At 48.5% G+C, this 17,584-nt stretch overlaps 1 protein-coding gene across 8 annotated transcripts in view; it reads left to right on the top strand.

Moving 5' to 3' along the window:
* Positions 1-4,039: 4,039 nt before the first annotated feature.
* The window catches only part of MYO18A (myosin XVIIIA), a 95,227-nt gene continuing 81,682 nt past the window's right edge, over positions 4,040-17,584 (top strand). For 6 of the 8 annotated variants that reach the window (XM_080680755.1, XM_080680754.1, XM_080680749.1 and 3 more), the window contains exons 1-2: positions 4,040-4,162; positions 14,621-15,699. In XM_080680755.1, coding sequence (XP_080536881.1) covers positions 14,701-15,699 — 999 coding nt within the window. In that variant the 5' untranslated portion in view covers positions 4,040-4,162; positions 14,621-14,700. Of the gene's footprint in view, positions 4,163-7,561; positions 7,699-14,620; positions 15,700-17,584 lie in introns of those variants that run through there. The other 2 variants (XM_080680752.1, XM_080680753.1) reach the window with 2 other exon arrangements.

Genomic DNA, 17,584 nt, shown 5'->3' with positions numbered 1-17,584 from the left:
GTAAGGGCTCCATTGATAGAGATGATTTTTATTATTTTCAGGTTTCTCTCTGAGGGGACTTCTCCATTAAAGTCAGATTGCTTTAGGAGCTTAGAAATCTCCTGGGAAAGCTGGCCTTTCCACGGTCATCTGGGCTATTTTATGTGGACACTGCTTTGACATTTTCCTATGAAGGGGAAAGAGGTGCATTACTTTTACTTTTACTAAGAGACAAGGCAGGGATTCTTCTGACTTCTGGGAAGTTAAAGACTAAATACCAAATGACCTAGAGTTTCATCTTACCTGGTCTCTGAAACTGGTTCCTGGTTAGCGATGCTCTTAGGCACACTGTGTGCTACCCCAAGAGTGCCCTAAATGTGGATACATATAAATAGAAGTCGTTAATATGCTTGTTCATTCCCTGCCATGATGTAGGGAAAAGAGCATGGGTTTTGGATCCTTGGGGACCTCAGTTTGAATCTTGACTTGGTTACTCACAAACCTGTCTTAGTTTCCATAATTGTGAGTTGGGGAAGATGTGATAATAAAGCTAACAGTTACAGAATGCTTACTGTGTCCTGGGCACTATTCCTTTTATATATTAACTCATTTAATTTTTTTAAAAAATATATTTTATTGATATTTTACAGAGAGGAAGGGAGAGGGATAGAGAGTTAGAAACATCGATGAGAAACATCGACCAGCTGCCTCCTGCACACCTCCCACTGGGGATGTGCCCACAACCAAGGTACATGCCCTTGACCGGAATCAAACCCGGGACCCTTCAGTCCGCAGGCCGACGCTCTATCCACTGAGCCAAACCGGTTTTGGCCATTTAATTTTTTAAAAATGAACTATTTTTAAAGGAATTATAGGTTCACAGCCAAAATTGAACTAACTGGAAGTACAGAGTTCCCATATACTCAAAGTCTACAGGGTTCACTCTTGGTGTTGTATATTCTATGGGTTTGGACAAATGTATAACGACATTATAGTATCGAAGAGAGTTGTTTCACTGTCTAAAAATCCTCTGTGGGTATTCATCCCTCCTTCCCCTAACCCCTGACAACCACTGATCCTTTTATTGTCTCCATCGTTTTGCTTTTCTAGAATGTCATAGAGTTGGAATGATATAGCCTTTTCAAATTGACTCCTTTCACTTAGTAATATGTATTTGAGGTTCCTCCATGTCTTTTCATGGCTTGATAAGTGCATTTCTTTTTAGTGATGATAAGATTCCATAGTCGGATGTTTATCCATAGTTTATCCATTTAGCAACTGAAGGACATCTTGGCTGCTTGTAAGTTTTGGCAAACATCCATGTGCAGATTTTTGTGTGGATATAAGTTTTCAGTTCATTTGGGTAAATAACAAGGACTGCAATTGCTGAATCATATGATAAGGGTATATTTAGTTTTATAAGAAACCACCAAACTGTCTTCCAAAGTGGCTGTACCATTTTGCATTCCCACCAACAATGAATAAAATTTCCTGTTGGTCCACGTTCCCACCAGCCTTTAGTGTTGTCAATGTTCTGGATTTTGGCCATTCTAATTGGTGTGTAGTGGTATCCCTTGTGTTTTAATTTGCAATCCCCTATGACATATGATGTAGAGCATCTTTTCAAATGCTTATTTGCCATCTGCATATCTCCTTTGGTGAAGTGTCTGTTCAGGTCTTTGGCCCATTTTAAAATCAGATTGTTTGTTTTCATATTGTTGAGGAGTTGTTGTTTTTTTGTTGTTGTTGTTTTGTTTTTTAAGTTTATTGATTTTTAGAGTGAGAGGAAGGGAGAGGGAAAGCACAACATCGATCAGTTGCCTCCTGCACACCCCACTCCAGGGATCAAACCACAACCCAGGCATGTGCTCTTAAACCGGAATCGAAATGGCAACCTCCTGGTGCATGGGACGATGCCCAACCAATTGAGCTACACCAGCCAGGGCTTATGGTTGAGTTTTATGTATATTTTGGGTGAGTCTTTTTTTCAGATGTATCTTTTGCAAATATTTTCCCCCAATCTGTGGCTTGTCATCTCATTCTTTTGACATTATCTTTTGCAGAGAAGTTTTTAATTTTAATGAAGTCCTGCTTATCAATTCTTTCTTTTTTTTTTAATATATTTTATTGATATTTCACAGAGAGAAAGGGAGAGGGATAGAGAGTTAGAAACATCGATGAGAGAGAAACATCGATCAGCTGCCTCCTGCACACCTCCCACTGAGGATGTGCCCGCAACCAAGGTACATGCCCTTGACCGGAATCGAACCCGGGACCTTTCAGTCCGCAGGCTGATGCTCTATCCACTGAGCCAAACCAGTTTCGGCTCAATTCTTTCTTTAGGAATCATGCCTTTGGCATTGCATGTAAAAATTCATCACCATACCCAAGGTCATTTAGATTTCTTCTTATGTTATCTTGTAGCAGTTTTAGTTTTGTGTTTTGCATTTAGATCTATGATCCATTTTAATTTATTTTTTGAAGAATGTAAGGTCTGTGTCTAGATTAATATTTTTGCCTGTGAGTGTCTAGTTTTTCTAGCATCATTTGTTGAAAAGACCATTTCAACAAATGGTCTTTTTTGTTGTTGTTGAAAAGACTAAACTCATTTAATTTTCCAAACAAACTTTGAGGCAGGAACTGATATTAGCCCCATTTTTTCAGATAAAGAAACTGAGGCACAGAGAGGTTTTATAAATCACCCAGGGTAACACAGCTAGGACTTGACAGAGCTGGGATTTGAACTAGCAACCTGGTCCCAGAGTCCATATACTCGATCCCTAGCTACAACAATAATGTCCCTCTCATAGGTTTGTTGTGAGGAATAGAGATAGTGTCTAGCACATAGTAGGTGCTCAGGAAGCAATAGTGATAGTCATTGTTCTACCTAGCCTTCAAGGGTCCACTCAAATGTCAAGTCTTCAAAGCAGCTTTCTTTCCATCCCCCTTGCCCCCCAACCCCCATGTGAGCCCCCTGGAGAGAGGCTCCATTTCTCTGTGTCCCCCAAAGTGCCTGATGGGGCACTTGGCACTTAGCGGCTCTCAGTAAATGTTTGTTAAGTTGAGTTTGGTTGCATGCTCTTCTTTTATCTACAACACATATCCTGGGTGTGGTCTATTCCTTAAGATCTCCCAGCTCTTATTCAGTTCTTTTCTCCTGAGCCCTCTCCCTCCAGCCTTCCTGGGTCTGTCAGGTTGGACCACCTCTGCTGGAGAAGTTCCTGGTTGGGCTGTCTATGGAGGCAACTGCCCTTGTCTGCTACACCCTTTTTCTTGAACTATTCTTCTCACATTCTGGGGTACCCCACTCTAATATGGACACTGCCTCTAGACGTGTCTTCATCTCTTCTCTTTTCTTCTCTCTCTTCTCTCTTTCCAAACTCAAGACAAAGCACCTGCAGTGGAGGCCTGGTCCAGGAGGCCTTTCCCAGGAAGTCTAAAGTTCCTTCTCCCTGGGTAGATCAGCTCTCTTGATATTTACAGAACAGGGAGACTCAGGGGCAGACCTCATTCAAAGAGCTTCTGAAAGGGGTTAATCTTGGCATTAGGGAGTGAGTGCCGCTTATGGCTGTGTCCCCTGGGCCTTGGCACACCCCCAGGCAGCTCCCTCTGAGGCAGGGCTCTTTCAGACCAAGCCACCAGACACCTGTGTCCACCTTGGGGAGTACATTCTGCCAGTCCCACCTTGGACATGACAGGCGGAGTCTGCTTTGGACGGAGCCATCCTGGGAAGATGTGGCCAGCAAGACTCTGTTGCTTCCTCTGTACAGCATTATCCTGGGCAGCACCCTCTCGGACACAGCAGAGTCCAGTGCCCGCCTCGGACAGAACCTGTTCTATACATTCAGTATGCCTCTGTGCCTGCCCTGGGGATGGATGTCCAGCAGCCTCTAGAGCCCAGTGCAGACCGGACCTCAGGCAAGGCCTCTCAGACACGAACAGAGGTCCCGGGGGCAGTGAGGGTGCTCGCATGGCCCGCTCTGGAGGCGCGCCCAGGCGCTGCCCGGAAGGCCGGGCATTTATCCCCGGAGTCGCCAGCAGGGAGCTCCCTTTCGGCTCCGCTCGCGCGGCCGCGGGGGGCGGCGCTGGGTTGCGCCGCGCTGCGCTCCAGCCCGGACCGGGCCGGGGCTGCTGGATGCCGCGTCTCCGCTTCGGCTGCCTGCCGGGCCGGCTCCGGCGGTCGGTGAGTGCGGGGCGGCGGGGCAGCCGCTTGGAGGGCCCGGCGGGGCGGCGAGGCGGGCTCGGGCTGGGAAGGCGGGCGGGCGGCGGGGCCGCCGGCTCCCGCTCCCCCCGTGTTCCCTGGAAGCAGCGGCCCGGACTCCCGGCTCCGTCTCTGGTCTCCAGCCGCGCCGGCGGAGCTTGGCGCCCGAGAGTGGGGGCGATCGGCAGGGGCGGGGAGGCGAACTCCGGCCCCCTTTGCCTGCTGGGGTGGGGGTGGGGGGACGGAGGCGGGGAGGCAGGGCATGGTGGCTTTCAGTTTGGGGGGATTTGGGGCTCGGGGGAGCCCCTGTGGCCCTAAGCTGCGGCGTGGAGGCTGCAGCCTCGGGGGTAGGGGCTTCTGGGAGCCAGGCCCAGGTCCCCCAGACGGACCGACCCACTGAGGCTCTGGAAGGCGGCCGGGAAGGCGAGCACCTCCGCCGAGCCCTTTATCCCTCCCAGCGGCCTTCACCCTTTCACTGCCAGGCCGACAGCGGGCTGCTCTCGAAGGAGCAGCTGCCAGACAGCTGGCTAAACAATGGAGACCCCGCTTCCCCAGGCCCCCTCCCCTTGGGACAGAAGATGGGGGTGGGTGGGTGAATGGTAAGCTTTGGAGATTAGGGAGTGCAGTCTGTCCTCCTTGACTGGCTGCTCACCTCACCTTTTCCTGCAAAGGGGTGGGGTGTGTGTGGGTAGGTCGGACAATCTGCCCCAGGCCTCTGGGAGAGACTGCCCTGTCGCCCCGCCCTGCTAACCTGTCACGCCAGTTGTTTCAACAATGGGAAGGGGAGGTGGTAAGGTTAGCTGTCCCCCACCCCCGCTGGGGGTTGCTGCTTGGTACCAAGCCTGGTGAGGAGTGGGGCATGCTCCTGGCTGAGATAAGGCCTACCGGGACACACCACACATTGGGGCTTTGTTGTGGGGGTGGGGTTTGGGGGTGTCACCCTGTGGCAAGGCACATGTGCCCTGCTGATTAGTTGGGAAGACTGCAGCCAGGATGAGCTGGGGGGTGGGGTGGGGGAAGGCATCCAGGTTTAGCTTGTGTTTGACATGTCCTCATGGTTTGTGTTGGTGTAGGGAGACTTGGAATGATGCTTCCTGGGAGGAGCTCCCTGCCTAGGGCCTTCCTGCCCCCGGAGGGTCCCCCAGCTTAGGGCCTTCCCGCCCCCAGAGGGTCCCCCAGCTTAGGGCCTTCCTGCCCCCAGAGGGTCCCCCAGACGTCTGGAATTGGATTCTCACCCCCACTCACCTTGCCAATGACTTGGGCTGGTTTTCGAGGTTTTATCTTTTGAGTGCCTGGCATGTCTGTGGTTGAGGAGGCCTTGTAAATCCCCCTGAGTTCGAAGTGTATATGCATTGGGCCATGCTGGAAGGGAGGAAACACATCGAGGCAATTAAGAGCAAGATCACCTTAGCAAGACATGGACTCTAGAGGTTCAAGCTCCCTTTTTGTGTACTGATCAGGTCTGGAGCCCTTTTTGTGGGGGGGTTGTGGGGGAGGGATCAAGTAAGTATCCTGTTGTCATGGCAATGGGCCCGGCCTTGCCTAACTGTTCTCCTCCCTTTTGGTTCAGGGGCTACTTTCTATACGGGGATATTGAAAGTTGCTCTCCTGAGGTCTCTGGCTTCCTGGCAGACCTCACTGGCTCTTTGTCAATGGCCTGCCACCTCCTCAGCTTCCCCTCTGATGAGGTCTTTCCAGGAAACATCCTCCTGTTTGCTGGACATGACTGGTTATATATAGCCTTGGGTGGAGGTATGCTTAGCCATTTGGGATGGGGGACATTGAAGTTGGGGCCTCAATTCCAGGAAGACAGTAGGGGAAGCTATTGTGTTGGGGGTTTAGGGGACTGAGAAGGGTTGCAGGTGGGGGTGGGAGGGAGAGCATGCTGGTGGGCACTTCCTTTGGGAGCTTTGAACTTTGAACAGTTGATGACCTGGTGCCTGGCAGCTCTGATCATCTAGTTTGTTTACTTTTTCCCAGTCTGGCTCAGGTGCCAGGGTGTGTGCCTGAGGGCTTCCTCCCATGCCCCAGGCTCTCCTCAGCTGCCCTCACTCTGAAAGTGCCTTTCCTGACTCCTGCCTGGTCCCTCAGCCTCACTCCCTGGCAGTCTGAGCAGCCAGCCTGTTGCCTGGAGCTTCCTTCACTGGCCTAGCTTGAAACTGCTCATTGAGGGGTGTATGTATGTATCTTCAGAAGTTGGGCCTTAAAACTCTGAGGTCCTCCAGAGGCAGGTACCTGGGGGCAGACAGGGTGGGGCAGAGCTGGAGCTTGTCTGAAAGGGAGAATCCACCCTCCTCAGGGTGGAGCAGGGAGTTGTTGGAACTGAGGAAGGCTTGATCCCGACTTGGTATGTCACAGGTCTCCAGGGCAGTGGTGCTGTTCTTGCTCCTTCAAACCAAAGGTCTGTCCCCAGCCAGACCTCCATCTCCTGAATGGACACCACAGGCTGGAACCAGAGCACCCATGTGAGCAGGGTCCTGTTGGTGGCCTTGGGCCCCGGTCCTTGTCCCAGGCCTCTCCTGGGTATGGTGGGTAATGCTGAGGTAGTTGAAAGGTTTGAGGGGATAAGAGGCCCAGTCCACTTTGTGCTGTGATTAGCAGGACTTGGGTTGGGGGCTTCATGGAACTTTTAAGTTCTGCTTTGGGTCAGGCTCCTGGGTGCTTTAAGATCTGCTCACTGCACCTCACCCCTCATCACCATTTTCTTTTCTTTCTCTCCCCCCTCCCCCCCATCACTATTTTCTGAGGTGGACTGAGTTAGAGGGTAGGGAGGTGCAGTGGTAGGAGCTGGATTGGGAGGGTGGGGAGCACCCTCTCCTCTTACTTTTCTGCCCTTCCTCTGGAGATAGGAATTGTTTGGCTAATAAATTATCCACATTCCTTTGACATTTCAAAAAGCTTAGACTCAGGCAGCAGTTTAAGTTGTGGACTGATGATTTTACAGGGCCCAGGGCCCTTTCTCTCTGCCAAGTACTTTTATCGTCACTTTCAAGGGATTGTTTTTTTTATTATTCTCTGATATTCAGAGATATTGGATGAAGGGCCCAAGGTCACACAGCAAGTCAGAGGCAGACCAGGATTAGAACCTGCAGTTTGTGGTTGAGCAGAATACCTCTCCAGCAAAGGGCCAGGTCTGAACTCTCAGGCCATGGACATTTTCTAGTTGAAATAGCTGAGGCCCAGAGAGGGGACGGGACTTGCTCAAGGTCACACAGAAGGTGGGGATGGTTGTGTTTACTGAGTTCAGCGCCCAGCAGGCTGCGGCAGGCTCCCCATGAAACAGAGGAGTTTCACCTGCAAGAGCAGCCCAGGACCTGGCAGGGCTGCTGGCACCTCTCCCGCTCACAGGCCCTGCTGCCTGCAAGTGCTTAGGGGCTGCTGGTGCCCGGAGCGGCGGGCAGCAGGCAGGGAAGGGAGCAGGGAGCCGGCGGGTGGGCCGGCCAGCTGATGTCATGTGAGAAGCGTGCAGGCGGATGAGGGAGCACACCTGGAGCCAGTGAGCTCCATGTGACCTGGCGGTGAGTCACGGGCTCTGCGGAGCTCAGCACAACCCTCCGGGAGAAGCTCGGCGCGGCCGCAGGGACAAGCGTCATCCTGCGCCGCTGGGCTGGGGCCGCCCAGGTGCCCTGTGAACCCCACTGGCCGCCTTCGCAGTCCTCAGCCCTCGGTGGGCCAGCGCTGAGATGCAGGCCTGGGGCTGTAGGAAATGGCCACTCAGGGAGGTCAGAGGCCAAGCGAAAGAGGCCGGCTCTCTTGGGAAAGCATTTCCTTTGTATTTATTTATGAGTGTGGTCTGGGGTGGGAAAGGGGGGACTGACCCTTTTAAGTATCCACCCACAGCAGCCAAGCCTGGGGGCCCTCGTCTTGGGATTCTAACGCTATAGTTTCCATTTCCTGGGGTTTCTACTTTGCCAGCTGCAGGGTGACCCATTTAAGTCTGTCCCCACTTAAAGCCACAAGACAACAGGGCAATCTATTTTAACCAAGTCCCCCAAGTCCCTGAAATTTTTTGAGAAGGCATGAATTTGCAAACTTACCATTGCAAATCTTGTTTACAGCTTTCATACTAAGTTGATTGCTTACTGCTTTGTCAAACCTTTCTTTTTTGTTTTTCATTATTAAAAAAAATCTTTACAATCACAAAAGTTAACATGCTGGAAAAAAGGTTTAATGCAGGAAGTGTACTCGGTAGAGAGCCAGTGTTAACCCTCTTTGCCACTACTCCTCAGAGAAAACCACGGATGAATTTTTGTCATGGATCTTTCCAGACTATTTCAAAAGCTTGTTATATATATTTTATATATTATATATATTTATAGGTTAAGATCTTATATGTTATATAAAATATAATTTTATATAAATATTTAAAATATTTTTTTCTGTAAGAAAAAAGAACATGCACAAAAGTAGAAGAAAAATCATATAAACTCCTACTATCTAAAGTCTTAGATTTAAATACACACACACCTACCAGCTAAATGTTCTTATTGTAAAAAATTAAAACAATACAGATAACACACAAGTCTGTTTTGACTCTTCTGAAATCCCTGTCTCTTCCACAGAGCATACATTTTTCTATGAATATACAAATATTATACATAATGGAAATTATATACATATGCACACATATACATAATTTTTAAAAAATTTGTAAAAATTATATACTATCTGGCAACTTGCTTTTTTTCACTTAATAATATACTATAAAATCTTTCTAGGTCAGCATATACAAATCGACCTCATTCTTTTTAATAACTGCCCAGTTCTATAATTTAGCTATTCCTCCAGTGATGGTTATTTGTATTGACAGCATTTTGCTATTATAAACAATGCTGCAAAGATAAGCCGTGTTTATTGTGTGACTATATCTATAGATGTCTTATAAGAGGAATCGCCCAGTCAAAGAATATGTACATGTAAATATTTTCATAGGTACCAACTTTCCCTCCTTATACCAATTTATACTCCTACCAGTATGTATGAAATGCCCTGCTTCCCATCCTCTAATTTATTGATATTAGTAATCTTGGTAGTTTTTTACTAAACTGCTAAGTGAACAATGATATACCTCTTTTATTTCACATGTCTGAATATGACTGCTCATGCTTGTGGGCCATTTGTATTTCTGCATCTCTGAGTTGCCTGTCCTTATCCCTGGCAGTACTATCTGGGACCTCTGGACTTGAGCCCGTGTGGTCCAGACGGCCATGGGCTCATTGGATTGCCTTCACTTCTTGGGCTTTACTTTCTATGTATAAAGGTCCTATCCAGCATTGAGGCTTTATGCCTAGACTTACTTTAGTCACACTCATGCTGATAGTTATTTGTGTACTTTCCTCTCTACCAAGTCCCCCCTCTACTCTAATGATCGTATACATATCATTAAGTAGAGTTCAATCCCTTGTAGATGGTGAGAATATGTCCTGCTTCTATTAGTTACCGTTCTTGAGGGCTTACTATGAGCGAGGCATTATATGAAGGGCTTCTATACGTATTTCATTTAATTCCTATGCCTATGTGGTAGGTACTATTATTATCTCCATTTTACAAAAGGAAAAATGGAGGCACAGAGGCCTTACATAACTTGTCCAAGATTGTGTAGCTATTAACTTGAATTTGTTCCTAGGTTTGTTACCTGACATCTGAAACCTAAGCTCTTTCATTAGTTTTATTTATCTTCTATCCCTTGCATTTAATAGGTGCTTGATACATACATATTTCCCCAATTTTTATTATAAAGCTCCGTAAGCATTTAGAAAAGTTAAAGAATTTTATAGTGAACAACCCCCATATCTTAGATTCTGCAATTAGCACTATCCTTGCTTTATCATATATTTATCCCTTGATCTATTCATCGAGCTATCTTACATTTTTTATGCAGCGCAAAGTAAATTGTAAACATCAGTATACTTTGCGCCAAATACTTTAGTATACATATCACTAGCTAGAGTTCAGTACTTTTTTACAATTCTTTTTTCTTTTGAGTGAATATTTCACGCAATGAAATACACAAATCTATGTGCACAATTTGATGACTGTTGATGAATATATACACCTGTCGATCCAAACCCCTATCAAGGTATGTAACATGAGCATCACCCTGGAAAGTCTCCTCATGCCCTTTCTCAGGCAATCCCTACCGCCATCCATACCCCCACCTCCCAAAGGTATCACTGTTCTGATTTTTTTTTCAGCTTAGGTTTTTTTTTGTTTCGTTTTTTTTAAATGTATTTTATTGATTTTTTTACAGAGAGAAAGGGACAGGAATAGAGAGTTAGAAACATCGATGAGAGAGAAACATCGATCAGCTGCCTCCTGCACATCTCCCACTGGGGATATGCCCGCAACCAAGGTACATGCCCTTTACCGGAATCGAACCTGGGACCCTTCAGTCCGCAGGCCGATGCTCTATCCACTGAGCCAAACCGGTTAGGGCGCTTAAGTTGGTTTTGCTTATACTAGAACATCGTATAAATAGTACTATACCAGCCCCGGCCAGTGTGCTCAGTTGGTTGTACATTGTCCTCTGCACCAAAAAGTTGCCAATTTGCTGGTTTGATTTCCAGTCAGGGCACATCGATGCTCGATTCACATCGATGTTTCTCCCTCTCCCTTCCTCTCTCTAAAAACCAACAAAAAAATATATTTTAAAAACAGTACCATACCAGTATGTACTCTTTTGTTAAAGCCTTCTTTTACTGTGACTTGACATAATGTTTTTGAGATTCATCCCTGTTGTGTGTATCAGTAGTTGCTTCTTTTTAAAAAAAAATAAAATATTTTTATTATTATTATTTTTTAAATCCTCACCCGAGGATATTTTTCCATTGATATTTAGAGAGTGAAAGAGAGAAGGAAACACAGAGAAATATCGATGTGAGAGAAACACATCGGTTAGTTGCCTCCTGCACGAGCCCAGAACAGGGCTCAGGCCGGGGAGGAGCCTGCAACCGAGGTATGTGCCCTTGACTGGAATCAAACCTGGGACCCTTTGGTCCGCAGGCCGATGCTCTATCCACTGAGCCAAACCAGCTAGGGCTAGTTGCTTCTTTCTTATTGCTGAGTAGTATTCCATTATATGAATGTGCAAATTGTTTCGCCTGTTGGTGAACTGATAGATGCATATTTGAGTTGAATGGTCCTTGCCCTCAAAATGCCTTCTGTTTTAAAGTGATAAAGCAATTGAATTGACTGAGTTGATTGTACCTTGCTTTGATTTTGAAGATAGTAGGATCACGGTGATTTAGGTACATTCTCTAATTTACATACAGACTCTAGTTTACATGCATACTTTTTCTTCACTTAAAATTAGGAAGGCCTCCTGGAGTAGGGTGAGGGGAGAAAGGCAGAGAAGGAGGTCAGAAAAACTATAAGGTTTCCTGCACTGGAAAGAGTAAGAGAGGAAGGGGGAGCTGGTAGAAACTACAGCCTAGAATGGAGAATGGGGAGACGGTGATATCATTGCTACTGGAGACTTTGGACATGAGGACAGCAGATGCTGGAAGGTCCGGGGTCTACAAAAAGATGACAGAGCCCCGGTCTCTAGTGAATTGGGTGCTGAGGAGTCTAGAGCTGCACTACAGGTCTGACCCTGAAGGGGAAGGTTATAGGTAGCTTCAGGTATTTGGCACTGGAGAGAACCCGGACCTCAGCCAGGCCTGGCAATTGTAGGGATGACAGTAGGGAATGGGTACCTTGTGAGCTGTCAGATAACGGTGGCAACACAGGAGTGATGAATGAAGGGCTGAAATGGACTCAGTCTCCAAAGGCCCCCGGGTTGGGATGAGAGGGGTAACGTTATCAGAAAGTTAATAACTAACCTGTGTCCACAAGAGACTTAGATATTTGGGATTTTAGAGCTAGAAGAGACCTAGATCATCTAGTTCAACCTTGAGCAAAGTGACAGGCTCAAGGTCCCCTGGTGACTTGTTGACAGATCCAGGCCTACATACCAAACCTAACATTTCCGCCAGCACTATCCCCTGCGCTGCTCCTGTGACTGTCTGTCTTCCTGCCCGTCACAATGACAGTGAGGGGCAAGCTTTTGCCAAGACAGGGGCTTACATGAAATTACTTTCCAGGGACCTTTCTAGCCCAAAGACTCTAGAATTTGGGGCCTCTTTTCTGTCGATACTGCTCAAATTTTTAGCCCCCCGCAAAGAGCCAGGATTGTGTAAGGATTGAAGAGTGAGAATTAGAGACCGAAAGGTGTTTTGGTGGGACAGCATTGAAGGCATTTGGGTTCTCTGTGGTTGAGTTGAGGCTGAGATATTCATTTGTCCCCTCCAGGTCCCGAGGTGGGTTTCTTTATTCATTTCCCCACAGGTGCCCCTCGAGCCATCTTCCAAACCAGCCCTTTAAGACAGTGCAAGTAGTGGTGGGTAAGGTGGGTAGCAACCAGCTGAAGATCTTATGTCCTGGCATGTGGTAGGTCTATGCCACACCCCCATCAGTGGTTCAAGAGGAGACAGAGAGACTCCCTGTGTCAAAGTACAGCCCCAAAGAGAAGATGTCTGCTGTCAGGCACTCCCCCAACCCAAATCAGCCCAGACCCATCTGGCCAAGGTTGCCCCTGGGTTGTGCCTCTTGGGCCCTAGATTCCTTGTCTTCCTACTCCCAGGTAATGTGCATGAGCATTTGGAACCAAAAAGTTCAGAGGGAACTTTGTTTTACCAGATAGAAACTGAGGTGAGAGAGAAAAGGGGCGCCTGAGAGGTTCACAGGGAGCTAGTGACTAGACCAGATTTCCCACCTCTTCTACATCTGAAGATTTCTCTAGAACTGTACTGTGCAATCCTATAGCCAAGCCACTTGGGGCTGCTGATACTTGAAATGTGGTTAGTCTGAACTGCAGTGTGCTCTAAGCGTAAAATATGCATTGATTTCAAGGACTTAGTATGGAAAAGAGGATATAAGATACTTCAATGTTTTTTATATAGATTACATATTAAGATAACAATGAATATCATGTAGGTTGATTTCACCTGTTTCTTTTTACCTTTTAAAATGTGGCTGTTAGGAAATTTTAAATTACCTATATGACTAGAATTATATTTCTTTTGGATAGCGCTGTTCTGGAGAAAATACATTGACCACTGGGAGAGAGTGTTGGGCAATTAGCCAGTGTACCTGGGCCCTTGGGAGTTCCTGGCCTTGATGCCTTTCTAGGCTTTGTATCTGGGTTGGAGGTCCCTCTCAGTAGAATGGGGAGCCTGCTTGGTTGTGGGGGTGGGATACACAGAAAGGAAAGGCCTCTCCAGGGCCTTGCAATAGGTCATTGTGTCTAGAATTCAGGGGGAAGGCCTTCATGGAAAGAGAACAAAAATTGCATTTCGTTTCTAATTAGGTGGTATGGCCTACTTCTACGTCTTGTTCCCTGCTGGTTAGAACAAGAAAGGCTCTCTCAACTCCACCCCCATCAGGTTTTTCTCACTCCTGTCCCAGTCAGGTGTGCATTGGGGTGGGAATAGGTTGGCGCCATAGGCACACGTGCCCTGGAGCTGAGGTCTTCTCTCACACCGCCACAACTTTCTTCCTGAGGTTATATTTAGGTGTTGGTCTGGGGAAAAGGATGTGAGTTTTTCAGGATCCTGTTTATCCAGTAGACCCCCCCCCCCACCCCGCACCCCCACCACACAGCTGTCTGTCCTCTGTCCAGACTGGAACTTCCCCTCACTTCCCTCCCGGCTCCAATTTGGGTGCCCAGGACCTAGAAAGAAAACAATGTTTGCCATTGAATCCTGACATTGCCACCTATGAGCTAGTTGACAACAAACATCTACTTAATTTTTTTCATGTGTGGAGATAATGATACTTTTCTTGCAGGGATGCTGTGAAGTTCAGACGAGGTAGAGTGTATAAAGTGCCTGGCATTATGCCTGACAAGTGGTAGTCATTAAACAAGTGTTGGTTCTTTGAGGTTCTCCATCGGGCAGCTAAGGCTGCTGTTCTAGGGATACCAGGCTTAGGAAAGAGCCCAGTGGCATGTGATGTCTGTTGCCTTAAGGGACATTGGCTGTGGGAGGTGATGGTGCAGAGTCTCTTTTCTTTTTCCCTTGTGTTTGCATCTTCAGTCAAGTCCCAACTTGGCTTAATGGCATCCTCAGGCCAGGAGGTCAGATCGCCCAGGTGCCACCTCCATGCACACGTAAGCCGGGTCTATCAGAGATCATAGGAAATGAGAGACTTTGGAGTTTGGGTTTTTACAACCTTATCTAAACCTCAAGTTTCCTTATTTGTAAAATGGGGGTAACAATAGACCTCCTCATAGCAGTGTTATGAGGCTTTGCTTAACTGAGACAGTATTGTGTGAGGCAGAGAACCTGGCAGGGATCGCTGTGTGGGGTAGCTGTGCTCAGTAATTGGCCCCGTCTGGACTGGAGACGGGGGAAGAGGCTCTACTGGAATAACTTTTCTCTTTCTCTCTGTTTCTGTCTGCAGCAGCAAGGTGGAACACAAAGGCCCTGTGCTGAGCACCCATAATCCTCTGGGGGTACCCCCTCTAAAACAGCACCCCCACCATGTTTAATCTAATGAAAAAAGACAAGGACAAAGATGGAGGGCGGAAGGAGAAGAAGGAGAAAAAGGAGAAGAAGGAGCGGATGTCAGCAGCAGAGCTGAGGAGCCTGGAGGAGATGAGCCTGAGACGCGGCTTCTTCAACCTGAACCGCTCCTCCAAGCGTGAATCGAAGATGCGCCTGGAGATCTCCAACCCCATCCCCATCAAGGTGGCCAGCGGCTCCGACCTGCACCTGACTGACATTGACTCCGACAGCAACAGGGGCAGTGTCATCCTGGACTCGGGCCACCTCAGCACAGCCAGCTCCAGCGATGACCTCAAGGGTGAGGAAGGCAGTTTCCGGGGCTCTGTGCTGCAGCGGGCGGCCAAGTTCGGCTCCCTGGCCAAGCAGAACTCCCAGATGATTGTCAAGCGCTTCTCCTTCTCCCAGCGGAGCCGGGATGAGAGTGCCTCTGAGACCTCTACCCCCTCGGAGCACTCTGCTGCCCCATCTCCACAGGTGGAGGTGAGGACTCTAGAGGGACAACTGGTGCAGCATGTTGGCCCAGGCCACCCTCGACTAGGGCCCCGGTCCCAAGTCCCTGAGCTGGTGACTAAAAGGTTTCCGGCTGACCTGCGCTTGCCCCCCGTGGTGCCCCCACCATCCCCTGCCCTCCGGGAGCTGGAACTGCAACGAAGGCCCACTGGAGACTTTGGCTTCTCCCTGCGGCGCACAACCATGCTGGATCGGGGCCCCGAGGGCCAGGTCTATCGGAGGGTGGTTCACTTTGCTGAGCCTGGTGCGGGCACCAAGGACCTGGCCCTGGGGCTGGTGCCAGGTGATCGTCTGGTGGAGATTAATGGGCACAACGTGGAGAGCAAGTCCAGGGATGAGATTGTGGAGATGATCCGGCAGTCAGGGGACAGCGTGCGGCTCAAGGTGCAATCCATCCCAGAGCTCAGTGAGCTCAGCCGGAGCTGGCTACGGAGTGGCGAGGGACCCCGCAGGGAGCTGGCCGATGTGAGTGTTTTCCTTGGGACCTGGGCAGCAAGGGATGAGCAGGGACTGGGTTGCTGATGTCTACCCTGATTGTACTTAGGTGGATGATTAGGGTACTCAAGAGCTGTAGTCAGAGCCTAGTGAGTGTGTGAGTAGTAACGCCGGGCCACTCCTTGGGATTCAGGGACCATCTACCTGGCTGGTGGGGAGAAGGCACCTCAGGTGGGGGCTATACATGGTCATACAAGCTTCATGATACAAGCGTGGGTTAGGGTTTGGGCACCATATTTCCTGAGCCCGAAACTGAGCCATGGAAGCTAACATGTGCCAGTTCCAGATATGAGAGACAGTCTTATATTCTGGACTAAAATATAGGATTTCCATGTTATTTAGATATTGGAAGTGAAAAAAAAGATAAATTATTTCAAATCAGGGTTGTCATGGACATCTAGGATGTACAGCTGCTGCTTTGGTAGCTCCTGGGAAGATGACCTCAGGCCTCCTCTTGCCCCTGAGTGAGCGAGGAGTTGAATACCAGGTAAGGTTGCAGAGATAAGCGGAGGCCAAATCATGAAAGACCTTATAAATCATGGTAGGAGTTTCAGTTTAACCCCATTGAAATGAGACCATTGTAGGGTTTGAAGCAGGGGAGTGACGATCTGATTTATACAGATCACTTGTGCTCCCAGAGTTTTATTATCTTTCCTGGAAGAAGGAAATGCATGGACCTGGAAAAGTAACAGGGGTTAAGCCTACAGAGATAGTATGACCTGATTATCCCTGAGACCCCTGCCCACACAAAGCAAACGTGGGAGGGCGGTGACATAGGCCCAGAAGAGGTTTAGGTTATAGGTATCCATCAGTTCAGCAAACAACCTGTTTACTTCCCAAGGACCTACCCAATTTAACTCCTGAAAAGATGGTCTCTAGGGAGATGGAGATCTGTAACCCCAGCGATCTTTTGATAGGTTGGCTACTTACCAGTTGGGAATGTTCTGTCTGGAGGCAACATCTGAAGGACAAGTTGGCCTCTGGTCATCCTTCTCTCCAGCTGTGGCTTTTAGGACTGTCCAGGTCCCTGAAGCCTGACCAGTACATGGCCTGGCCAGGACTTTTCAGCAATAAGTGACCAGCCAGATGTGTCCAAGTCAGAAGTGGGAGGAAATGCTAAGGAAACAGGCAGAGTCCCGGTCCTAGCTTTCTCCCGGGGAGGGGAAGTGGCTGCTCAGATGGCTGCTTAGCCTAACAGCATATCGGGCCTGGAGGGCCTGGGAGCCGCAGGGTCAGACTCTGGCAGGAAGCACTGGAGTTGGGTTCCAGACCTTTCTTTACCCTGGGGCTGGTGGGGTCAGGCAGCTTTGCTAGTCAGGAAGGGGTAGTGAGTGGGAGGGAGCCTGTCGTAGAATCCAGGAAGGACCTGGACGCATTAATTCCAGAAATACATTGAGCACCTACTCTGTGTTAGCCACCAGGCTACACTGAACTTGGGGAACTTCCCACAGCTTAGAGGGAGTTGTCTTTATCTCGGCACCAAAGACCATACCATGTTGCCACATCTGCCTACTTTCTCCCAGGCTAACATTGCCTTCAACAGATAGAATATTCTTCCTCTTAAAGAATGAGTCCCCCAGGGGATTGTTGCCAGCTCCCCGCCGAACCACAGCACAGGCCTCTGTGGGGCTCAGGGCTTGGCATCACAGATGCTGTTCAGTTCTCTTTATAGCACAGGGATCATCCTGGCATCTCATGTTTCCCAGCCGCTCTCCTTCCCAACTAGCTGCTGCTACTGCATCCCTGGGGAAGTGGATGGTTTAGCTGTGGAAACCCCGGTGGATCCCATCTTCCAGCTGGTATCTCAGAAATGCTGGCTTGTTCTGGCCCGTGGGGCAAGCCCAGCTGGTGCCCA

This window comes from Plecotus auritus (assembly GCF_963455305.1).
Source record: "Plecotus auritus genome assembly, chromosome: 7".
Taxonomy (NCBI): domain Eukaryota; kingdom Metazoa; phylum Chordata; class Mammalia; order Chiroptera; family Vespertilionidae; genus Plecotus; species Plecotus auritus.
The sequence above is the reverse complement of the archived record's forward strand: the minus strand, read 5'-3'. Positions and strand labels throughout refer to the sequence as shown.